Below are 25,882 nucleotides of genomic sequence, written 5' to 3'. Positions count from 1 at the left end.
TTGCATTGTTGCAGTTGATTGGATTTGGAATAGTCCAAATACAGCCCAGTCTACATACAACATATGGTCGGCAATGCCGAAGTAGAAAATTGTAGTCCAAGAATGTTTCTTAGCTGTGTTAATTGTTAAAAAAGATATTGCTTTGCGCATAAAGTAACAATAGTGAGCATAGACACAGAGCAAAGAAAAAGGAAATGTTTTGGGCCTTTTGGCTATAATTTCATCATCCCAAAGGTGTAATGGGGTTTAACTACAAAAAAAGACAATAATTTTGTAGCTTAGTGGCATTTTCTCTTCTCTTTTATAAAGAGAAGTGGGATTCAAATCTCCTCTTCCCCATTATTGTGATTATTGAGTTATTAAAAAAAAAAAAAACTAGGAAAAGAAAGAAAACAAAACTAGTGAAATGGAATAAAGACTACCAAAAGCTAATGAGTTTTTTAGTAATCTAGGAGCAATTTTCCCTTCTATTACATAGTAATAGGCTCAACAAATTAATTTTTTTTGGGTCAAATCCACCATTCATGTGAGAAGGGTGAGTATTGCTATCATAGAATTGAATAATTTTCCATCATGCTCTCTCAAGAAACTTGCCCATTTGACTAAACTAAACAATACTTGAGGCAGATCAATGACGAACACCTTCTATGGGCTCAGGTCCTTTAGGAAATTTTACCCAACTAAATTGAATTTTGTTGCTAGATCTAGCAAGGCCTTTAATCTAAAATTTGGGCTGCTTGTATGGTGGGAGGCTCAATTTGTGTCTATGGGCTTAGATGGTTAATTAACAATGGCAATTCATATCCTTTTGGGAAGATAAATAGGTCCAGTTGAACCCATTAGGCATCATTAGCATACTGATTCAAGGACCTACTGATGCCATTAAATTTTGACCGCTGATACAATCACCATCTTCTGTCACCATCCCCAATTATGTGGGAATTGGAGAGCATCAAAACTAGATCCACTGTTATAAATGGACAGAATCGGTTTTGGACTGGCAAAAAGCTCAAAATCATAAAACCTTGACAGTGAAATGGAAACTACTTATTTGACTTGAAATGAAGACGATCTTATTTCGTGCCGGGTAGGGTCAGTTATGGCATACCACTTGGAGAGGGCAAGTAAAGAGAGAGAGAGAGAGAGAGAGATGGTACACTTGCAAAATATAAATGGAATACCTACATTATCTACACGTAATTAATCATATTAACAATTTGAAAGTAATTTGAATTTAAATAACAACAAAAGAATCGTAATAACTTAAAGTAACTTTCTACAAATGTCAGATCCAACAAGCTCGAGGAATAAGGCACAGAATTCCCATCAATTGAACTTGGCAATCACTGTAATGCTAATGAGAAGCCTGTGGAATTGGCATAAGACACATCACATGCCAAATCATGCACCAAATTTTCCAAACTCCATACTGGCCTCAGACATTAGAACCCGGTACCGATTAATCTTTGATCAAAGGAGTTGCCACTCATCCTCATGCGAATGGCCCTCAGCAACACCAATGGACTCGAGACCAAAGGACTCATCCTTTTGAACTCCATCAGTATCAACTGACACTTCAGGGTGACTAACTGGCTTTGACAAATTATGCTTCTGAGCCACAGTAAATAATGGAGCACCATTTGACTCATCTGCCAGCTTGGAAGCCCGAAGACAAAAATCATCAAAATCATCTGTCAACCAAGAAAAACACAGAAAACCAAAGTCAATAAAAGATTTTCCCTAAACTATATAATAAGCAGAACCATGAAATTCAATCAGGCCCAATCAGCAAACCTTTGTCTCGGCAATAAAATCCAAATGCTAAGGATGAATCAATTGAGTCTAATGATATGTGTCGTATGATACTGAGAGAAAGAGAGAGAGAATTAGAGAGCAAAATAAAGAAGAAACCAAGAGCAGAAAATACTCAAGTGAATAAAGTCTCATAATCTTACTTGCAGTGGTAAGATGAAGTATCAGCCTCTAGATCGTTTCTACCAATACTAACTACCTGATAACAAAAATAAAAACACACTAGTCAGTCGTGAATGCAACCACAACTACATTACAATTAATATCCATCCTAGAAAGTAGATCACCAGTATATTAAGCACATTTCCTGCATATCAAGACAGACATACTGGCACTTAGATGTAAGAAGAGAAGAGGTGGTGAGAAATATACATATATATATTTTTCCCAAGGTAAGTTACACATGCATCTGGTGGATCTTGAACCCACAAGGCCCCAACCTCACCCTCTACCTTACTTTCACAAGGAGAGCTAGTTCTAGTTGAGAGCTAGAGCTCATTGGCCATGATATTAAAAATGATTTAGGTAAAAAAAAGCACAACTGACAAAGAAGTTGGGGCTATGGAAACCCAATGATACAGTAAATCCCAAGTTCTAAAATAATACTCATTTTTCTCAATTGAGCTCTTTCTAGGACCATATTCTCCACAATAAAAGGCCATCATGTTGCTTCAAATAATCTGCCTCTCTTGTTCCTGTAGTATCTTACAACTTAAAATACATCAACACTACTTTTTATTATTTTTAGTTTCATTAAGTTTTTTCATAAATTATTATTTGTTAAGTGTTATTTTCAATATATACTTATCAATCTAAAATATGTAATTTGTACATATACAAGTATTTATAGAAAGTAATTAATTATAGTTATGCTACATACTGGTTGAACGTCATGTGGATCAAGGAAGAAAGCCTTTTCATCTTGCACACCAATGATGTAAGTTGAAGCCCCTGGCTTCCCACCCACGATGCCAAGGCTTTGTGGAAACATAAAAGTTGCCCTCAATGATGGAATATATCTGGAAAGAATATAAGAAACATTCAGCAATTAACATATATGGTAGAAAATAGAATTACTTTTAAAAATAAAATAAAATAGTTAGGATACAGTAAATTCTAAAGTGCACTGATTTTATTGTCAAGTCAATGTCTACGTTGAATTTTCTGTATAAACTTATTCTAAAGGCCATGATTAGAAAAGATCTCCTGGTCCCACTAATCTATATATATAATAATAGGTAAAGTTGAGAGAAAATCCAATTAGATTTCAAATTGGAATTAAATTAGAGTCTAATTTTATGCCATGTGTCCCATCTAATCTAAGTTTTTAATTTTTTGTGCCAAGTGAGTTAATTCAATGTAAAAATTACATTTCAATTAGAGTTTAATTTTGTGCTATGTGTTCCATCTAATCTAAGTTTTTAAATTTTTGCGTCAAATGAGTTAATTTAGTGTAAAAAACGAGGAGTCCAATATAAGTAAACTATAAAAAATATAACTTTTGAATGATTTTATATTAATGAGTCTTTTTTTGTATAACTAAAAACAATTCAAGTTTATATATATATATATATTAATAGTCAAAACTAAGAGAAAATCCAATTAAATTCTAAACAGAAGTCTAATTTTGTGCCACGTGTCTCATCTAATTTTTAAATGTGTTTCAAGCAAATTATTATGTGCAAAAAAAAAAAAAAATCTAAATTCAATTAGATTCTAAATTGAATTTTAATTGGAGTTCAATTTTGCGCATGTGTTCCATTTAATTTTTTAATTTTTGTGATAAGTAAATTATTGAATGCAAAAACAGAAGAGTTTAGATCTAATTAGATTCTAAATTATATATATAAATATATATATATATATATATATATAATATTATGATTGTTTTTAAATGTATCCGTGCATATACATGGAGTTACATACTAGTACTAGTAAAACAAGAGATCATCATTGAATGTCTGCTCATGTTCATGAGAAATGAAGATATGGCAAATCAAGTTTATGTTTCTTCAAGAACTAATTGTTACCCCAATCGTTACCCTAATCGTCTTTGGACCAAATGGCATCTGCTCTCCCCTAAAACAAGTGGTAGAACCGTAGAAGGCATGTCACCAAGTCCAGTCTTGTGTGGATCCTGAGTTGTGTTCATGTCTCTAACAAACATTATAAATAACTTTGAAGAGCACAACTCCTATTTGTCTCACCCAAAGCATGCCATCTTCTACTCTATATTTTCTCTTTAGCTTAACAATATGTGCTTATGAACCACAACACCCATCCTAGCATATGCCTACCTAGGTGTTCCCCATAAAACCAACCACTTTTTACCTAAAACCAAAAAAAAAAAAAAAATTCCTTCCATCCCAAATTGTTAGTCTTCCATTCCATTGTTGGGATGTCTTAAAATGAAGTCCTCTTAATCTTTCACTAAAGTTTAAATTAGGGATATTAGTTTTGGGAACTTGTACCTTTTTATGTAAAAGACAATGCATTAAATGATGTTCCCTTAAAAAGTTAGATTTTCTAAATAGGCTTAACAATATGGGGAGGAGAGAGTACCATACAAACCCAAGTGTAGGGCAGATAAAACATTGCACAACTCAACCTGACTCATCCCAATATTGCGCGAGCAGTTTCAAGACATGGGCAGATCGGCTGTGGGTTTAAAGATGGTAAAACTCAGTTTGATGGTCAGATGTAAGAAAACCCAACTATCAAAATACCTTGGTGACATGCCTTTTACAAATACTGGTTGAGTATTTTGTCAGGTGTAAGAAAACCCACCAACAGAAATCAGTTTGGTGGCCAGGAGTTAGTATATATTTTTGATAACTCAATAGTTACAATGGAGAAGGGGTGATTTGAACCCTGGAAGTTTTCGTTGGAAACACTAGAATGTGCCATGCAGTTGAGCAATAAGGCTCTTGGCAAGTTAGATGTAATATAGTATACCTAAAGTAAACATAAAATATAGCTAAAATATATAACATGCTTAAAAATATTAACTAACTAACTAAAAATATATAGCCATAAGGGATACCAGGTGTTCCTTGGAATCTCCAATTGTCCATTTTTTTTCCTAAATATTCTAAAGAGCCCTTTGGATGCAAATGGTTTCCCTTTAGACAGTAAAATCTATAGGAAACTGACCCCACTTGCAAGAACCAATTGCTAAGTAATCTAGGGGCATTCATCCCCGAAGGGTGAAACAATTTATGGTCATGAAGAAACTGCAGAAGTCTTCCTAAGTTCCTGGAATAAAGTATATTATCTGATGTATACACTAAATAATATAGTTGCAGTTCAAGCCTTTTGGCAGAGGTATGCAAAAATGGTGAAAAGTAAAGCCATAAGGGATACTAGGTGTTCCTTGGAATCTCCAATTGTCCATTTTTTTTCCTAAATATTCTAAAGAGCCCTTTGGACGCAAATGGTTTCCCTTTAGACAGTAAAATCTACAGGCAACTGACCTCACTTGCTAGAACCAATTGCTAAGTAATCCAAGGGCATTCATCCCTGAAGGGTGAAACAATTTATGGTCATGAACAAACTGCAGAAGTCTTCCTAAGTTCCTGGAAAAAAGTATATTATCTGATGTATACACTAAATAATATAGTTGCAGTTCAAGCCTTTTGGCAGTGGTATGCAAAAATGGTGAAAAGCAAAGCCTTGTAGGAACACAATCATGAAGCTCATGACTAAAATAACCTAAAATGCATATCAAATAACAAAAATATCAATCAAGTAAAGAAGTAACAACCAAAGTTTCAAGATATTGAGGAGCTAATAAATGCAACCTCATGGCTTGCAATATAAGGAACCAAGTGGCTATAAAATCCCAGCTCAACCATAACTAATTACTACTATACCACAGCTTGAAATAGCTATGCTGAATTAGATTCTACAACTTCCCAGGAGGCCAGGACAACCTAGATTGAAGATAAGGAGTATTAAGTACAAAATTCTGTAAATTTACGAACCTGGGATTGACCTTTTCAAGTCCAAGAACCAAAGGAACCAATAAAAGAATGGGTGTCCAATCAACTTGACCTCTTGAAAACTCAAAACAATGTCTTGAGGCATCTTCGATGCAAAGAACTGGAGCTCCACCTCGCTCCCCATCTTCATCTCCAGAAACAACATAAACAGCCATGGGAAGTTGCTGGTTCTCAAGGTCAGTTGACTCCCTTTTACATCTGGCCAGAGTCTCCCATGTGCGACACATGGCATAAGGGCCCACCCATGACCCAGCAGCAAGGTTATAAGCCTTTCCAGCTAAAAGAAGATTGTGGATAGAGAAAGGCGATGCCTCAGAATCACCAAAAAAGTGAAGAATCTCAATATATTCTTGATTGAATGGCTGCATATGATACAAAAGAAACCATAAATAAGATACATACTAGGCAACTAAAATTGATTTGTGAGTATCACATATCATACCATTCACCTCACCTTTTGCAGAGGTTTTCTCCAGGATCTCCCTAATCGATGAAAAACCAATGCCTGCACAGATTAAAACCAGTCATATAGACCAACTAGAATTTTTTATTTTATATTAATTTTTTTAACAAAGGGCATTATTATAACAAGTAACAATATCATGGCTAATTAACCTGAATAAGGAAAAAATAAAGCAGAACCATACCTGAGCAACAAGCATCTGACTGCTGCGAAGCATGCAACCCCAGCTTACATCACTGGTATACTTTGATTCTCCAATAGCATCGAAACCTGTAGAAAAACAGAGATTAGTAGTTTCATTCCAGTGATTCCAATTTACACAAGCTTTCTTTCTAGATACATCAAAAAAAGGATAATTTTCTATTAACCAAACCTTTTCGATATGTTGTCAAAATTCGTGATGAAAAATCTTGTTCAAATCTGGCTAACCCATTGCTAGTATCAGCATCTCCAGATGACTCATCCTGTGACATTCTATAGCACACACCTAAAAGCCATATGTCACTTGTTGAGCTAGAGATGCCAGTCCTACTTAACCCTAGTACACGCTCCTGAATTCTCCTCATTGAGCCACTAGCCACAGCTTTTCTTACAGCTGCTGTCCACCCATTCTGTTTAGCATGAGCTGCCTTCTTTTCACAAGCCGATGAACCACTAAGAACTGCCTTGTTTTCACAAGGTAACGCCTCACTATGTGTTTCAAAGATTGAGAGAGCAGATGAAACGAAATTTGACCATACGGAGGCCTTAGTGAACTTACTATCACTGGATTCTGGGTCTGAACAAACAGGCGGTGTACTACTATTTGAGTTATCAGTTAAACTTTTAGAAGAACATTTTGAAGCAACAGCTCTCTCACAGAAACCCTTCATTACCTAGTCATGAAGCGTCGTACAATAATGGGATCGGCTCATAGAAGCAACCCAAATTTTAGTCTTTATCTGCAATCCAGAGGTAAAAATAGAAATAATTTCCAAAAAGAAGCCAAGAGAACTGGATTATATGCAAATAACATAAGGAAGCAAATCCATAATTTTTAAAACTGGAAAAAGTATACATTAAAACTAGTAAAAATATGTGTTCTCAAGGTTGTCATACTATAAATATTAAATTAAATTGGTCAGGTTCAACTATCTTAGGTAAGAATCTATACCAAGAATAGGAGAATGAATGTATGGAAAATAAATCGTTCCACATAATGACAATGAGCTGTAGCTCACCTAGCACTTCCTCTCCCCATGATAATGGGATAGAGGGTGAGATCGTGGGCTTACCAATAAAAAAAAAAATCCACACAACAAATTACATCCACTAGTATAAGCCAGAACTCCAAAGAGTACAAATTCCTCTCATTCTTATTTAACAACTTCAATTTCCAAAATTGTGCACTCTGAATAACTTCTTCTTTCCCTATCTTGGTGGGAGCACCTTAACTTAAAAAAGCCTTAACCCCAACAAGACGGGTTGACTTAAATGAAATGTTTCCCATCAAACTCAATCTAAATTCTAAAGTCATTCTTTTTCAACATTTAGCCATGTTAACCCATGTTGTTTATGGCCTTGTCATTTAGCAACTTCAACTTGTATATCCAAACACTTTATAGACCAAAGTAGTAGAATTAATGACATCTATTCTCAACCAGTTACCAAACATTTAGCCATGCGTTAACCTATAATCTTTATGTCTCTAGTAAGGGCATGCAACCTCCAAATAGCTAACACGGCGGCCAACCAATTACCAAATTCTAAAGTTACATAGAAAAACCCAACTCTATTTTTTTTCTTGTAGACTCAAAACACCCGTTTTCTCGACTTCCAGAGAATACTTAAGACTCTGAGTAAGAATATGAATGACTTACACCCTTGACAATGAGTCAATGACTGCATAAATATTCTATGGCATGAACAATTTGCTCAAGTACAATTTGTTCAACATCGTGAACATAAACTTTCTATACCTATCAAAAAAATAAAAAATTCTATAGCATGAATATTGGGCATTGGCAATGCCCTACTAAATTCTTTTTTGATAGATACATTAGAAGTCCAACATATTCTTCATCTGGGGCGGCCACAAACATCACGGTTTGTAGCATTTTTCTACTAGCTAACCAATTAAATTGCCTTGCAACATCCTCTCAGTAACCCCACCCACAGCAAAGCCTGCCCTTCCAAATTTACCATTATATACATACATAGATAAACTCAATCATACACCAATCGAGCAGTATTTACTGTGACCACTACCTGGGATTCATTGAGAAACACAAAGCCCACACCTTAATCCCTTGAGCTCACTTTCCTAGGTTCCCAAATAACACTAATTCCTCAAAACTCGCAGAGATCTGATATACATATACTAATTTTTATTAACATAAAATTAAACTAAATAGAACCCAGAAAAAAAAAAATAGTGATTAGGATCTGAAAGCGTCATAACAATTGCCAGAGAAACTGATTTTAATTATCCATTAAAATCATCCAATTCAAAGACATAATAAAACAAGAAAAGCAAAAAAGGCAATCCCAAGTTATTACAAGCAGGCACATAATTTAATGACCCTATAATTCAAAACCAAACATTAACATAAATAAAATAAAATAGAATCCCATAATATATAAGAAAAGAGAGAAAATTTAGGAAGAAAAGGAGTGGTTACCTGAGAAAAAAAATTCTGGAACTGAATCTTCTAATAATAACGATTGTGGTTTTGGGATTTAGAATTGAATTAGATAGATGGGTGGGTTTTATTGTTAATCGTTTATTCACATAGAAAACCAAAAAGCCAACACAAAACAAAGTTCAGATTGAGTTTGTGTTGTGTTTAGGAATCTACGTACGACTTCGGAGTTTGGAAACTCGGGAAAAAGCGAAAACCAAATAATCTTCCTTCCCTTCCCTTCAATAATTATAAAATGCCATCTGTTTTTTTTTTTTTCGGTATTTTTGGTCACGACAGAGGACAGACACGCCACTTCAATTAAAAAGAAAAAGATAGAGACCGAAAAGTGAAGCTGAAGCAGATCTGTTGGACTCTCATCTGGGTCCAGGCCTTTTCAATATCTGGGCTTCAACTCTTGGTTTTGAGTCCAGTTCGGTTTCAACAACTGCCTAACTTTGCTCAATTCTCGTTGAGTAAGAAAATTATTACGACACTTTCGTAACAATTTCTAGATATGATGTTGCCGCCGCTATAAATATGCCAAAAAATTAAAAAAAAAAAAGTAATTTATTTTTTTAAAGAGTTTCAAACTATGGTGTTTGCCTGATGATAACTTTTTATTATTAGACCAAGAGACCAATTGGTTTTTGGTGTAGACGGAGATTGAATATCAGATCTCTTATTCAGCCATCAGAGGTTTTATTAGTTGAGTTAACTGGAACAAAAAAAAAAAAAGTAATTTAACTTGTAGATTTAAATTATAATTTATAACAATTTATTATCTAGAATTTATTGTGAAATTGTTGCAATTGTAAACTCTTTTCAAAGTTGGTCATTCTTTCGTACCTTTAGGCAAGACAAGCAAATGCTTTAGATAGAAGCCGCTATGTTATCTTTCTCTTTTTAAGTTTGGATAGAGTTTATTCCTCCAAACATAGTAAATTTTGTTAACAATGATTTATAGCTATTTGTATAAAAGTTTGGTACATCCTTTTTTTTTTTAAGTAATATTTTTATTAGGGTAAATTACATATTTGATCCTTAAACTTTAGGCTATATGTCAATTTAGTCCATAATCTTTTAAATATGTCAATTTGGTCTATAACCTTTTTGTATTGTATCAAAATGGTTTTTGCCGTTAAGTGATGAATAAAAAATGCTAACATGACTAATAGTTAAAATAAAAAATTTTTGTCACTTAGGATGCCACGTGGACTGCCACATGGCCTAAAACAAAACTCAATCCATTTGAACCGATACAATTGGGATTCAAATCCCTGAAATCACAAGGAAACACAAACTCGGCCATTACCACTCGATTGAGTTGATAACTTGATATGCACCCACAAGTCACAAACAAAATGAAGGTTTTGGGGGGTGTTTGGTACATGCACTTAAAAACATCTGTTTTGTTGTTTGAAAACATGTGTGCAAATACGTGTAAGTGAAAAAATGTGTGAAAATACGTGTAATATTATTTAAAAATTGAAAACATATGTTTGAGTGAGTGTACTAAATGAGGCCTTCATTTCACCAAAATCATCTTTACGGTCTGTGCTCTCTAAATAAACAAATGTAACAAAAATAAACATTTTCTTCTGTTGATCTGGAATCCTCACATCTTGCTTCAAAATACCACTCAATCACACAAAAAGAAACTAGATGTGCCAAAAAAAAAATTACCTAAAGCAAGTGGGACAAAGTTTGGCTACAAACTTGGTTATACTCTAAGACTATAACATCACTCAATTTCTTTTTATTGGATATGAATTTTGATAAATCCATCATTAGATTGCATTTTCTACTTGTATCTTCCATGCTTACAAAATTTTAAAAAGATTATTTGCATCTCATACAAAAACCACAACGGAAGCAACATAAGGACTTAATTCTTGAGAGATAATATGTAATCTTGAATTCTAAAACAAAGAAGAGACAGCGTAACTTGGTGCTGTAAAATTCAAAAACAAGACTTGAAAATACCTTCAATCTTTGCTACTACCACCTCTCCTTGAGTCACAATGTCTCGAATAATATGATACTTTCTTTCTATGTGCTTTCCTTTCTTATGATTCCTTGGATCCTTAGATTGTGCAACTGCTCCACTATTGTCACAAAACAGTGTTATTGGAACTTGTTCCATTCTCATAACACCAAGATCAGAAAGGAATTTCTTGAGCCAAATAGCTTGAAGCAGCAACATATTCATCTTCCATGGTGGAGTTAGCAATACAAGATTGTTTAACACTTCTCCAACTAATGGCTCCACCTCCCAAGGTGAACACATAACCTGAAGTGGACTTTTTGAAATCAAGATTTGATTGAAAATCAGAATCTATGTAACTAATAGGTATCAAATCCTCACAATGGTAAACAAGCATATAGTCCTTCGTTTTCCTTAGATACTTGAGAATATGCTTTACAGCCTCCCAATGTTTTAGTCCTAGATTTAATTGATATCGACTGACCATGCCAACTGAATAACAAATATCTGGCCTAGTACATAGCATGACATACATGAGACTTCCCATTGCTGAAGCATAGGGAATTTGTCTCATCATCTTTTCCTTTTCAGAAGTCATAGGCCTTTGGTCATTAAATAGAGAAATTCCATGCCTAAAAGGAAGTAATCATTTCTTGGAGTTTTGCATGCTTGATCCCTAGGATATAGCTTGCTTCACCCAAGTCCTTCATAACAAATTGGCTTAACAACCAAATCTTGATTGATGACATTACCCTTACATCATTCACAATGAGTAGGATGTCATCATCATAAAGTACTAGGAAAATTACTACTTTGTCTTGATGTCTCTTGTACACACATGGTTCATCAAGATTTTGTTCAAAACCAAATGATTTAATTGCTTGATTAAACCTGATGTTCCATGACCTAGATGCTTGCTTAAGCCCATAAATGAACCTTTTTAATTTGCATACCATATGCTCTTGGTTCTTTGCTATGAATCCTTCTGGTTGCTTCATATAAATTTCTTCTTCAAGATTGCTATTTAGAAAAGCAGTTTTGACATCCATTTTCCGAATTTCATAATTAAAATGAGCAACAATGGATAAGAGAATTCTGATAGATTTAAGCATAGCTACTGGCAAAAAAGTTTCTTCATTATTTATAACATAATGTCATACATAATATCGTACAATAGGATTTTAGGGCACTAATCCTAACAATCTCTCACTTACCCTTAAAGACTATTGCGTACCAATCTAACTCCCATTCCCTCCAAATGTGACTCAAAAGTCCTCCGAGGCAAGGCTTTTGTAAAGGGATCTGCCAGATTATTTGCACCATCAAAAACACTTTTTGATTTTATAAAAGAAGATCTATAGATCAACCATTAAGGGTTTCAAGATCAAGATCAAGAACCCTAAAATGCTAGGAACACTATAAATCATAAAATCCTAATCTCAAAGTTACATCACGCTTATATTAATATGTATAATCATGAACTGATATGAAAAACCAATAGTTAGAAAACAATATTTTATATATCGGCACATGAATCTGTACATATTCATTTAATCTAAATATATAAAAGCATGCGGATGATGACAAAGCACATAATTCCATAGGTATATCAGTATCATAACAAGGATTCTAGTGCTTCAACTATAATATAAAACAAAGTAGTTATATCATATCTCAATAAACCTAGAATCTCATTAGCGGTGTGCATCAGTAACTATGGCTACCCATATAAAATTATATATATATGCGAGACCGAAGCCATAGTATCCGTAATTTCAATAAATATATCACATATTTCTATCACAGCACATAGGTTTATTGAACAATAGTTCTAAAACGAAATTAAGTAGAAAAATTACTGCAGAATTTTGGAACACCAAAAAAACGGTTTTCTTTAATTCTAAAACTCAATCACATGTTATACAAGCATGATATTGAACTTGGCTCTAATACAAATTGTTGGAAAAACTGGTTTTACATCTCATACAAAACATAATACAAGTATCTTGTTCATTCATGTAAGATAACATGGAATATCTATAATTTTAGAAACAAAGAATAGAAAGACGTACCTTGATGGAGTGAAATTCAAAACAAAAGAACTTCGAACTTGGGAAGACCTTCACTCTTCATCCCAATTCCACAGATGCCCAAAATATGTGGTATCTCAATCAGTTATGTACGCACTTGTTCAAGAGAGAATATGTTTTTAAGAAAACTGTCTTATTTCTCCTTTTATCGCACATACGTTTTTTAAACTGTCAAAAGACAGTTAGTTTATTAACTTTATTTAATAACTCTTATTAAATAAACAATTGATGGAAAAAATTGGCCTCTGTCCCTTTCTATTAAACAATTCAACATTTTGCTCCATTTTCCAAACTAATTAGGGAAATGTCCCTCTTTTGAAACTCAATTTTCTCAAAATCGAGTTAAACCCTATAGTGGCGTTTTAAGGAATCTATAATGACATTTTAATGAGCCTATAGTGACGTTTTGGAACTCGAGCTCCATGAACTCGAGTTATAGGTAAAAAGAAAACAAAAACTTGCATGGAACTCGAGTTCATGGAGCTTGATTTTCAAAACGCCACTATAGATTCTTAAAACGTCATTATAGGCTTCTTAAAACGCCACTATAGGGCTTCAGGAATTTTTTTTTTTTTAACTCGATTTTGAGAAAATCGAGTTTCAAAAAAGGAGCATTTTCCTAATTAGTTTGGAAAATGGGGCAAAATGCTGGATTGTTTGATAGAAAGGGGCAAATGCCAATTTTGTCCAACAACTGATTATCTAATTGGGCTAACCTTAGGTTATAACTACGTTTGTAGCCAAACTTTGTCCAATTAATTGGACATATCTTCTTCTCTAAATGTACTATCAGCTGGGAATGTCAAGTAAATCTAAATTCAGTCTCAATCCCATGGATGAAAATTAATCATTACTTTCAAGTGGGCACCACGCAAACTTTTGAAGCTCATCCCCATCATCAATGCTACTGCTGATCTGTAGCATTATCAGAACGGCACCGTACAATTTGCCAATGAAAGAAACAAAAGGCTAAAATTTTGAAAAGCAAAGGATAGTCATTGCCATCTGAACATTCCTTTCATTCATTAGTATCTTGTATCTACTTAGCCTTCTCACCTGCACCAAAGCCAAAGTAGATTTATAATCTAGCTAATATTTTGCTACTATTTAAATAAACTCTAATTTGTTATCGTTTGCCTTGTGCTTTCTTTGTAACCGAACAAATCATAAGTTTCTTTTATTGTTTACACAAAAAAATTAATAGAATGGAACCTGTTGCTCTAAGAGAGTGGCTTGCAGTCCATGAGTTGTGCGATTTGCTCGTCAAGATCGTTGCTCAATATTGATGGTTATGAATTGATGCACATCTTGTTCTACTGATAATCGAACCTGTTTTTTCTTTTTCTTTTTCTAATTGTCCACATGACATACTAGGTGTCACAAAAATCAAATTTTATTCCTATAAAAAAAATAAAAAAAATCAAATTTTATTTTAGCCGTTAGTCACGTCAACATTTTTCATTCATCACTTAACAGCAATAATCATTTTGACATAATACTAAAATGTTAGGAATTAAATTAACACATTTGAAAAGTCAAAGACTAAATTGACATATACCCTAAAAGTTAGAGACCATATATATAATTTACCCGTTTTATTAATTTAACTAGAACTTAAAAAAGGGAAAACCATACTGGGTTTTTTTTTTTTTTTTTTTTTTTTTTTTAAATAAAGTAAAAGGAAATAGAAAGAAATTCTTCAAACTTCTTATTCATTTTTTAATTTAATTTTATAAACCTATACATTTTTTAATTAGATGTGAATTTTGAAAATTAGATTGCATTTTCTTATTGTATCTTTTATGATTGCAAAATTTCAAGAAAATTAAAGATTAATAGCTATGTCATCAATTAAATGTTTAAATTTTAATTTTTTGTAGTATTAAATTATGTATAAAAAATATGTTTATGGATCGAATAGTAATTAACATCTGATTTGAGCGAATTTGACATGCATGTTTAATATATAAAGAACATACAATTCAATGATTAGATTTTCAAAATATATGGCCATGTTAATGTTTTAGTGGGAGTTTGAAGGGTTTCAAACTTTATTCTAAAATAAACCAGGTGTGTGCATGCCTAAACATGCGTATGCATGTTCATAAGGATATGTACACATGCACGAAACATGCACGCTCATCCTTGCCCAAAAACGCACAAGCAAAGAGCAAACAAAACAGCAACCAAAATTGAAATGAACCTAACCTAACATGCTCCTAACTATAAAAAAAGCAATAAACCCTAACTATAAAACATGATTGAAACGTAAAGGAAAACAAGAAAAGGTGAAGGCCACATACCTCACACAAATAGCTCTTTGAGCTTGATTTTGACTGCACTCCTTCGTCAATCTAAAAGACAAAAATCCTTTTTCTTATATGTTTTATTTGCTTTAAATATATATATATATATATATATATATATATTTATTTATTTGTTTATTTATTTTGTTATAATTGTTTCCTTTTTCATCATATGCCATAAATCCAAAATACTCAAAAGGTTTTATTTTCTTACTTTCTTTGTATCAAGCCCTAATGCACTCTCTCTCTTCTCTCTCACCCACTCTCTAATTCTGATTTGAATCTCATAATTAGAGAACTAAAAGATTTAGAGATAAGCAAAGAAAACCTCTCAACTCATAACGGCTAAATACTTTTCTAAAAACTCAAAGTCAATACTCAATAGTCTATTACTATTCAATTCCATTTGGAAATTAGTTGACTATTCAAATATAAGGAAATCATCTTGACAAGTTTTAAACCAATTAATTTTATCATCTTAGACTTAAAAGTTAAAACAAGTGAAAATACAATCTACAATCCCTGCATGAACTCTGTAAAAGTGTCAACCATACTGGGCTATGGATTCAAACCATGAAACTCAATACATAATATTCAAAATAAGGGGCTGTCATTCTATCTTTTAAAAAAAAAAAAAAAATCCTCCTCACTCTCAACTATCTACCTATTCAAAAAAAAAAAAAAAAAAAAAAAAAAAGAAGAAAGAAGAAGAAGAAAGAATAAGGGCTGGTGGATCAATAGCAGTGCATGCTCAGGAATGCTTAACCTTCAATTGAACAGCAGCCCTTTCAAGCCAAAAATCCAAAGTGCACCATGCCTTAACACTACAAAAAAACCGGTCTAAAGTTGCGTTTGAAAAACGCAGCTTAAGACCCCAAAAACGCAGCTATAGGCTTTGAGCCGCATTTCCATGGCCGCGTTTATGAACGCAGCCTAAAGATCGCAGCTCAAAGCCTATAGCCACGTTTTTCAAAAACGCGACTAAAGGTCTGACCTATAGTCGTGTTTTCTAACCGCGGCTATAGGGGTAAGCTACAACAAAGAGGTGCCGTTCAGAGGGCACTGGGGGCGGAAGCATAAATAGGTTACAGGTGTAGTTCTAGTACAACTGTAAACTAGGGGGGGAGGAGAAGAGAGCCATTTAGGTTTACAATGTATTTCTGAGTACAAAGTGAAACTGGGTCTCTGAGGTGGTTGTAAAACTGAACCTGCCGAATACTGAGGAGGGGGCTGCCTTATATAGATGGAGGGAGCCTTGGATCCATTCAGGAGGTCGCTGGAATCAAGGAAGGTGAAATGCTTTTACTTCCAGGTGAATATCTTTTCAGTCGAAAGCAATAGTGATTTCAATGATTCTGCTGGGGCACTGTTGAGTGAACAGTAACTGGTCACTATTTATGAACAGTGTATTGTCCCCTTGCTTTTCTGGAATAGTAACTCTGCATAGTGTTCTGGACTGTGCAGTGAATAGTGCTCTGTCGGTCAACTCTGCAGTGCGGGTACTGTTCTGAATAGTAGCCGTATTTGCAAAGGTGGTTCTTGAGCATTTCTGGAGGAGCTTTCAGTCTGTATCATAACCAGAGGGGTATCCTTCATATGGATCAAACCTTGGAGGTTCATCAATCTGATCGTGCTCATGGTACCTGTCAAACAGATTACAAAACTCACAATAGAGGAGAGGTTCATAGTCTGCTTTCTGGGCCGTGTACTGAGGAGGATAAAGACAGATAATTCCTTCTGTGTTGAAAGCTTCTGAATATGGCTTGGTGGAAAATACTGTAATTCTGCCAGTATTACCAACAAAATGGTAATTTTCCCATAGTTCTCCAGTGACGTTTCGTAGTTCATTGCTGAAGTAGTTTTTCCAACATTCTACGAGGGCCAGAGGATCGGCATAGGAAAGGTAGGAATCACCATCATACCAAGGGCCATTGTGAGAGTACCCGTTGATGAGTACAAGGTGGTGAGCGGGTTGAACTGTCATCCAATTGTTACCGTCCCATTGTGGGAGAGTACTCCAGCATCTGATGGATACAAATGGACTTTTGATCTTTGTGACCACCTGTTGTATTATCAAAGGGAATTGGCTGATTTGACTATGGCTCGTTAGCTTGATGAGTCTAAGGAAACCATATTCAAACATCCTTGAAAGCCAGCTTGGGTTTCTATCTTCATCATCTGCCCCGTCTTCATAGTTGACTATTAGACCAGGAAAAGGATGTTGATTTTCATAAACCCTGTGACTGCTTCCAAAGTATTGGTTCCAGGTTTCTCGGATGAAAGCAGTTTCAATGGGGTCTGCTTCTTCACCTAAAACCGGGAAATGGGTGGTGACCATAATTTGAAAATGCGTGAACCATTGGTCACATGATTCAGACATAGCCTTGCTTCTAAATATACGTGCTTGTATATTAGAAGGCAAGTTGGCAATAGCACTTCTAAGCTGGTTTTGAGTCTTAAGACTTAACCTAGCGTAGTCTGTGCCCATGATAGTCGTTTTATCCATTGAATGGATATCCTCTTTGCCAAAGAGTTGACTAATTGATATTTTTCCAATCTCAATTTCTGCCTCAAGGTTAACTAGGTGCAATTCTAGTGCTCTGAGGGTTCTCTGGAAAAGGTGATTGTTATTTTGGGTGAAGGCTCTTTGAAGGTTATCGAGGACAATTTTGATGGAGGGTGGAAGTCCTGTATACACTCCATTTGTAAATTGGTATTTCCTGGATAAAACTTCATGCAAAGTGATATTCATATTACCACCTGAAAATGTTATTTGAAGCGGAACATGTTCTAGAAGGGATATTACTTCCCTGGGTTCTGTTCCAGAAGAAGCGCCTTCATGCCTTTGAGAAGGATTACCCTGATTAGGGGCTTTTCCTTTGTTCCTGCTTGAAGAAGCCATTTTCCACTTACTAGTGGGACTATTATAAAAAGATTTTTGCTTTTCTGCCTGCCATGTATTAACAAAATGGTTAATTTTGGAAACATATTTGTTAAAATCATGAGATGTCATGGAGCAAATTCTTTTATATGCAATGGGATGAGATGATAATTTATGAGATTGAAGAAGACTCAAAGAATTATCAAATATGATGGATGGTACATTTTGATCAAGGTTCTGGGCTTGATTTGGACCATGCGAGAAGATTTTGGCTTTGGTTAGGTTAAGATTTTTAGAAACAGAAACTTTTTGGAGACTCTCAATATCTCTTGGTTCTGGGTTTCTAAGAAACTTAAACTTAACTGGTTGGCCAAAAGGATGGGTAGTGATTCCTTCACTATCCGTGATGAAGGGATACAACAGACACATGAACGGGTTTCCTAGGATGACCCTATCCGTTATATTTTTGACAAGGACAAAAGTGGTTCTAAAACACGTATTGTCTTGACAAACCTGTGCATCTGGGATTTTGAATTCAATCTGCATATTTCCACCACTTGCAGAGGTTAACCTTTCTTTGGTTTTCTGGAAGTATTTTGGGGGAATAATACCTTCTTGAATGCAATTGAGATCAGCACCCAAATCTATTAGGGCAACAACCTCAAATTCAAAATCCTTACCTATGACAATCCTGACTTTGGAATGCCATTTCTAGAAGTTAATACTACTGATGGTTGACAAGAACGTTCCAGGTTCTGGTTCCATACCTGCAGTAGGGTTAACTGTTTCATCTACTTCATTATCAGAGGGGTTCTGTAATGAGATTCTATCCTCATTGCCCTGTTGTGAAGTAAATTCTAGATTTTTGACCCTAAGGTCCATGAGACCATGATCAACCCTAAGGATGGTTAATTCCTGCTTAAGGTTTCTCATCTCAATTTTGTTTTCCTTAATCTCTTTCTGGAGATCTTGGATGGTAACTTCTTTCTTGGATTTGGTAAACCTATTGTAGATTTTCTCCAAATCGACTTTGGGTTCCTGAAACCTAGGTTTGGATGTACTTGATTCCTTGACTAGGGTTCTATGGAATTCACTAAGCCTTTGAGCTTTCTCTTCAGGGTCCTTGATCTGTTCTATGAGATCTAGGAGCAGCTCTTCTTGCTTGGTTAGAACATGGATAGTCTTGTTTCTACAACAACTATCCTGGCAAGCTAGGATCTCGTCTGTGTCACTAGAGGAACTAGAAGATACTCTAGAGGTTTCAGAGGATGTCCTAAACAACTGGTGTTTCTCTTGGTCACTAGACTCACTGCTTAGGTGATCGAGTTCTAAGAGTTTGAAGATTTCTTGCCTGCTGGTTTGGTCACTAATGAGGGTATTGATAAGGGTTTTGGCCTTAGCTTTACACTCTTTCTGGTAATGACCTTTCTTTCCACACTTATAGCACGTTCCTGATGCGTTTGGTGTGAACTTTCTTTTGGGGCTGGATCTACCTTTCTTATAGAAATCATCAGTTTTGAACTTCTGACGTCTATGATGTTTGGAGGTAGGTTTTCTCCTATGGGGTTTTTCAGAGGGTTCTTCGCCTCTGTGTTTGGATTTCCTTTTGGGGATGATTGAAGGTAAGCCATACTGAGTACAGAAATTCCCTATTTCGTACTTGGCTTTGCTCTTGTTGGCTTGGCTCTGGATTTTGAGATCTCTGCACATTTTCATCCCTTCATTTCGGATTGTGCTTGAGATGTCTCCATAGGTCAGGTTATCATAATCTATGATACCTAAAGAGCTAGCAAGAGTTTCTTTGACCTTTTGTCCAAACAGTGTGGGTAAGCCATTGATGAACTTCTCCTTCCAAAATGGAGAGTTACAATCGCTTCTATGCATGACACGGGTGGTGAACACATCTTCATACCACCGGTATTCTCCAAGGTTTTTACATCTAAGGTTACTCAACTGATCGTAAATCCTAGATGTGACATTGCTGGGTTTATCAATGAAGTGTTTCATGATCGTATAGATCAGGGTATTGACTCCATCGGGAACTCTTCTTCCTATGCATTCGTCAAAGATAGGGTTCTCATCCTCATCTTTTTGAACAGCATGCTTAATGTCTTCCTTTGAAGTGGTTGTCATACAATGATTCCACCAATTCAACAATTTTCCAGTAAATCCTAAAACAATGAGCTCTACAACCTCGGTATTTGGAATACCATCATTAAGATAGTTATTGGCTACCATGGTTATATGCTGGATTTTGTTTTGGATTTCTTGCTCGGATAAACCATCTATGTTCCATTCATAGAGTTTACCACTGGAGACTGTGAACTGCATGGTTCTTTCCTCAAATTGGAGGTCAGGGGGTGTTGGTTTGGGATACCAATTCTTGGTAAGGCTGGTTGGCGTTACCTTGGGATGGTAAAGCTTATTTACCTGTAAACCTCGAAATTGGTCTTCTATTTGTTCTATCTCCTGTTCAGTTTCTGAGGAGGTTCTGCTAGAACTGCTAGAAGCTGTATGAGCATGTAGGGTGTTTGCCTGGTGTTCAAGCCTAGGGTCCCTACAGGTTGTGGTGTGATCTGGTGAAGGGGTAACTGGTTCCTTTTTCACGAGATCATCAAGCTTTTGAGCCATTTCCTTCAGGGCTGTTTGCTCCTTTGGTCTGAGGCTAGCTTGTCTGGTTGTGGGAAGCTTGTCTAGAGGATTTTCTAGAGGTTGGATTGGTTTGGTAAGGTTTCCTGGTTGGAGGAGAACTTTGTTGTCAATCCTATCCTCTATCCTATCAAGTTGCTTTCCTATGACTCCTAAGCACTGGTTAGTGTAGTTGTTTTGCTCTATTACCTTCCTAACAACCTTTTCATCCTGAGTTGCACACTTGAAGGGAGAACCAATAACATCTGTACTACGGTGTTTAAAGAGTATGGCTTCCTGGGGAGGATGGCTGGACCTAACAATTTCTGGTTTGCTAGAGCTTGGTGCATCCTTTTTGGGAAGTAATGTCCAGTTGGTTTTGGATATGACACAGTTCTTTTTATGCCAATTGAAATGTTTCTCAAAGTATTCAAAGAAAGGATAATTTGCTTTTACCTCTTTCATGAATATCTTCCATTTCTCCAAAACTTCAACCTTTTGTTCTCTGGTATGGTTTGCTCGATAGGCTTCTCTTTTAATCCGGTTCTTTTCGGAATTAAAATCCTTTTCGAGTGCGTCCATATCAGGAATGAACTCTTTTGTTAACACGAGGAGCTGATGGTCATATTCAGTTTCCTGCTGAATAGGATTTCTAAAATCAGATCCTGATGGTGAGGGAGGCTTAAGACTGTCCTGACTGTTGTTGTCTTCTTCTTGATCAACAACTGAGTCTTGCTTGACTGTGTAACAAGGGGTACTAACCTGGGAATGGTCTTTGACACCTTGGAACTGTGGGCCTAAGTCTCTTCTAGATGTAGGAGCTCGTGTTCTAGACGAACTACTATGGGATGCAGGTCTATCTTTCAAGAGGATAGTTGGCTGCCTAAAGGGGGGGCGTAGATCCATGGATCTAGACCTTGGTTCCTGGTATGTTTCCTGGTGCAGATCTAATGAGGATCTGAGTAAGGGTTCATCATACTCTAAGGGTGATCGAAACCTAGACTGGTCAAAGCTTAGTCTAACCGTTCCATCGGCTAGCTGCTGGACATAATCTAGATCTGGGTTCCTAACAGGATTCTGGATCTGTAGAGGGTAGTTTTCATTCTCTAAAGACCATTGTTCTGGGAATGTTATTTCAGACCATTTCAGGGTTCTTGGTACCTGAACGGTGGATCTAACATCTGAGGTTTGGATAAGAGTGGTTTCACCTGTCTTTCTCTTATCGAAAGCCTGGATGGACATGTTCGTCCTCATGCACTTATAATACACTCTGTATATAAGAGCAAGCTGTTTGGTACCATGTAATACAAAGATTCCATGGGTTTTGATGTTGAGGGTGAGGACCTTCAAGATGTGAGGGTCGTCAAGTGCAACTGTGAGGTTTGGAAAACAGTCGAAATGAATTGGACCGTTACTCAAACTGGATTCTATGGTTCCTAGGAGACTGTCTCTAAATCTGATGAGACGGGTATCTCTGAGGGCCATAAGGACCGAGTTATTCAAACCTTCTCTGATCAATGGTTTAACTCCGACTTGGACAAGTCCTATGTGGAGGTATTTGTGACCAGATTCCCTGTGGGCTTTAATAGCGGCAGGGGACAACAAATAACAAGTTTCATATTCCTTGTTAATGCTGTAGACTTGTTCTATAGTCCTAACATGGTAGTCCGTTCTAAAAGACTTTTTCAATGACCATGACGAAGACTTATAGACCTGGGTTGTGGGAACTTTGGGTATGTTCCAATCTCCTAACTTTTGATCTAGATCTGAAAGCTGGTACGACTCTGAGTTGATTGTTCCATCTTCTTGTGGAATCTCAGGTGGGTTTGTACTGCTAGATCTAATGGAAGTGGAAGAGTCACTCCTTCTAAACATTCTATTTATCATTCTGGATTATAAGCCTAAGAAATCAATTACAACCTAGACTATCTTTATCTTCCAATTTCTGGATCTATCCTTAGATCTGAAACAGGGAGTGTATGGACGCCTACTGTATCTTGTTACCAAACTTACGGCCGCTCAGAAACCTCTCTGTGAATCTTGCTACTTCTGACACTGTTCCCTTGGTACGAGTGTACTTTCCCTATCTTTCTCCAACCCTCAACGCCTAACGCTCTCCTGGCTAATGGCTAAACGGGCATTACGGAATCGACTCGGGCTTCCTGCTCAACCTTGGTACTAAGACTTACTGGGTAGCAAACGGACACAGAATAGGAATTACTCCTAGACTTACTGGATAACAGCTTGATACAATACCTAGCATAGTACACATCTGTAACAAATTGTGGGGAGAAACAAAGACTGGAAAAAGAAGATAACTGGGAAGCAAAGGATTAGCTTAAACAGATAATCACAAAATAATAAACAGTTTGAATGAACGGGAGGCTCAGCCTACCACCAAAAGAAAGAATAGTATAAACTGACTAAGATGAAGTAGTAGATGAAAAATGCAACATATGGGAGTGGAAGTGCTATCAGATAATAGATGTAAAACAAAATAATGTTTGTTAGAGATAACATACTTCAAAGTAATACACAAAATAATGGATAACTATGGCGGTTGTATCGGCCAACTTGATTTAAAATCAAAATTTACAGTAACTTACAGACACTTACGATCGAGCACAAATGGCTCTGATACCAATTGAAATGTTTCTCAAAGTATTCAAAGAAAGGATAATTTGTTTTTACCTCTTTCATGAATATCTTCCATTTCTCCAAAACTTCAACCTTTTATTCTCTGGTATGGTTTGCTCGATAGGCTTCTCTTTTAATCCGGTATTCTTTGGATCAAGAGTTCTAAGGGCCCATTTGATACGTGTGTTTAAATAACAGTTTTTAGTTTTTTTGAAAATACGTGTGAGTAAAAAAGTGTGTGAAAATACGTGTAATATTGTTTAAAAACTGAAAATATTTGTTTAAACAAGTCTACCAAATAGCCCCTAAAGTTTTGTAGTTCTTCTACATAGTTCTACACTCTTCTAAGTTCTACCATTAAGTTGAACTAATGCTTTACTGTCTATTAATATAAGTTATAAACTGTTAGGTTTTGAGTTTGTAATGTTGGCAAATCATGACAAAACATAACAAAAACTAAGTCTCATTAGTTTAGAATGGTCTACATTGAATCCAAGACAAAAAACTCAAGTTCGGGATAAAAACAAATGAGTTACAAGCTGTTTGGTTAGATTGATACTCAATTGATGCTAGTGATTTTCTATTAATCAAAAATCGCATATCAGCAAAATCAGCAAACATCTAAGGCCATAACTTATCCGTTTGAAGCCCAAATTGCGAGCCGTTTTTTCCAGTATTTGAAGGACATTATAAGCTAACCCTAGGTGGGGTTTTGAGAGTTTTTTAGAGAAATTAGAGTGCATCTTGTGCCTCTTTTGTAGATATAGGGTTTTGTACCCAGAAGCTCTCTTATTTCTTCTACCAATGTTATTACTTGAAAAATCTCAAGATCCGGTATTGTAGAAGTTGCTGCCTTCTCTAGTTATCAAAGGTGCTGATGACCTAAACCTTCAAGGGTGGTCTTGGAGTTACAAACATGAGAGTTTGTGTTGCTAAACCTTTGAGTGAGATCTTAAAGTCACAAACGTGGGTTTTTGTGTTTTGCAAATGTCAAAGAAAGAAGGAGTCCGTGATCTCGGAACTTGAACGTGGTTGTGTCAGTAAGTTTTTACTGGTGGGTAGCAATAGGATGTTAATGGTCTAATTCGCTATTGTAAAACTTCAATTCTTTCTAGTGGATTTGCTTTTTACCTTGAGGATAATTAGGTTAAATCCTCCCCAGGTTTTTTACCGGTTTGGTTTTCCTGGTTTATCATATCGTTGTGTTTTTTATTTTCTGCTGCTATACATTAATATGATTATATGATTGTGTTAACCTAGATCTGAAATTTGAACTAAGTAATCACTTGGCTAATTTACTAAGTTAATTTAGTTGTGTTTTAAAGGGTCTAAAAACGTTCATAAACAACTAATAAAAGAATTCAAAAAGTAACTGAGCTCATAGAGACAATAGTACAGCACCACTGGGTAGTCATGTATCAAAGAGTAAAAAATGGTCTTATAGAGAGAAACATAGTTAGAGAGGTGCCCCTGCCCAGATTTGACAGAGAGAAATACCATGTCAATGCCGTGTTGCTTTGCTCAAATCTGGTGGATAGTGTCATCTTGCCTTTGCATAGTTTCACTACTCTGCCTCACACAGTCACGCTTCAGTCCTTAGGAGTCAAAACTCATAAGCCGCTAGCGTCTCTGATATCCGTCTTTCTCAATTTTTTTTTTTTTTTTTTTTTTTTTTTTTTTTTTTTTTTTTTTTTTTGATGTGTGAAATTAGGCTGGTTTTGTTTAAATTTTATGGGTTGGGTCTAAAATTAGTTGATTGGACAAAAATTTCTTGAGCTTTTATTGGTGATTTTGTGGTTGGACTAATTTTTTTTGAGCTTGCTAATTTGTTTTCTTCGATTTTAGATTAGTTAAATTTTTATGGGCATTTTCTTTTTGCTTAAGTGGGATAGTGATGGGCAGAGCCAAAGCATGGCTTTGCCCCTGATCACAACAATTATTAGGAAACCATAATCAATCAAAACTTTTTCATTCTTTGCTGAGAGCAAATTGGATGCTTACCTCAATGATTTCTATCAATTTGAATGGCTTCTTGCCATTCCTTTGCTTTCCCCCTTCAATTTATTAAATGATATCTGTACTTTTTCTTCATCATAAATCTTCCAAAAATTAAAGGTGTAAATGGACTTTTAGTCCCTACATTTTGGTGTTTTTTTTTTTTTTTTTTCCATTTTGGTCCCTTTTTTTTTTTTTTTTTTGTCCATTTTGGTCCCTACATTTTAATTTTACCACTTTTAGTTTCTAAATCAATTAACGCGTGTTATTTTCATCCTTTCCGTCAGTCAACCAACGGAAATATCTGATGTGGCTGACGAAGGAATTAAAATATTATAAAAAATGCCACATCAACATCTAATTTTTTTTAAAAATATTTTATCAATTTTAACTAAAAAAAAAAGAATTAAAAACAATAAAAT

General features: G+C 35.5%; 1 protein-coding gene across 1 annotated transcript; it reads right to left on the bottom strand.

Annotated features, from left to right (window-relative positions):
• Positions 1–1,159: 1,159 nt before the first annotated feature.
• On the bottom strand, positions 1,160–9,241 carry LOC115991569 (cysteine protease ATG4-like). The gene is made up of 9 exons (XM_031115367.1): positions 8,937–9,241; positions 6,650–7,217; positions 6,461–6,546; positions 6,268–6,318; positions 5,796–6,175; positions 2,693–2,831; positions 1,956–2,011; positions 1,795–1,865; positions 1,160–1,691 (listed from the first exon to the last, which is right to left on the bottom strand). Exons 2-9 carry the CDS (start codon positions 7,146–7,148, stop codon positions 1,471–1,473), a joined length of 1,503 nt encoding a protein of 500 aa, XP_030971227.1. The 5' UTR covers positions 7,149–7,217; positions 8,937–9,241; the 3' UTR covers positions 1,160–1,470.
• Between the last annotated feature and the right edge of the window lie 16,641 nt (positions 9,242–25,882).

This window comes from Quercus lobata, chromosome 5 (genome assembly GCF_001633185.2).
Source record: "Quercus lobata isolate SW786 chromosome 5, ValleyOak3.0 Primary Assembly, whole genome shotgun sequence".
Lineage (NCBI taxonomy): Eukaryota > Viridiplantae > Streptophyta > Magnoliopsida > Fagales > Fagaceae > Quercus > Quercus lobata.
The sequence above is the reverse complement of the archived record's forward strand: the minus strand, read 5'-3'. Positions and strand labels throughout refer to the sequence as shown.

Bases quoted from the DNA above. Each gene is read 5' to 3' on its own strand.
- LOC115991569 (XM_031115367.1), bottom strand. From the start codon at position 7,148: ATGAAGGGTTTCTGTGAGAGAGCTGTTGCTTCAAAATGTTCTTCTAAA. The intron at 2,832-5,795 runs GTTCGTAAATTT...TATTCTTTCCAG, and splicing joins CTTGAAAAGGTCAATCCCAG to ATATATTCCATCATTGAGGG. The intron at 2,012-2,692 runs GTATGTAGCATA...TTTTGTTATCAG, and splicing joins ATCCACATGACGTTCAACCA to GTAGTTAGTATTGGTAGAAA.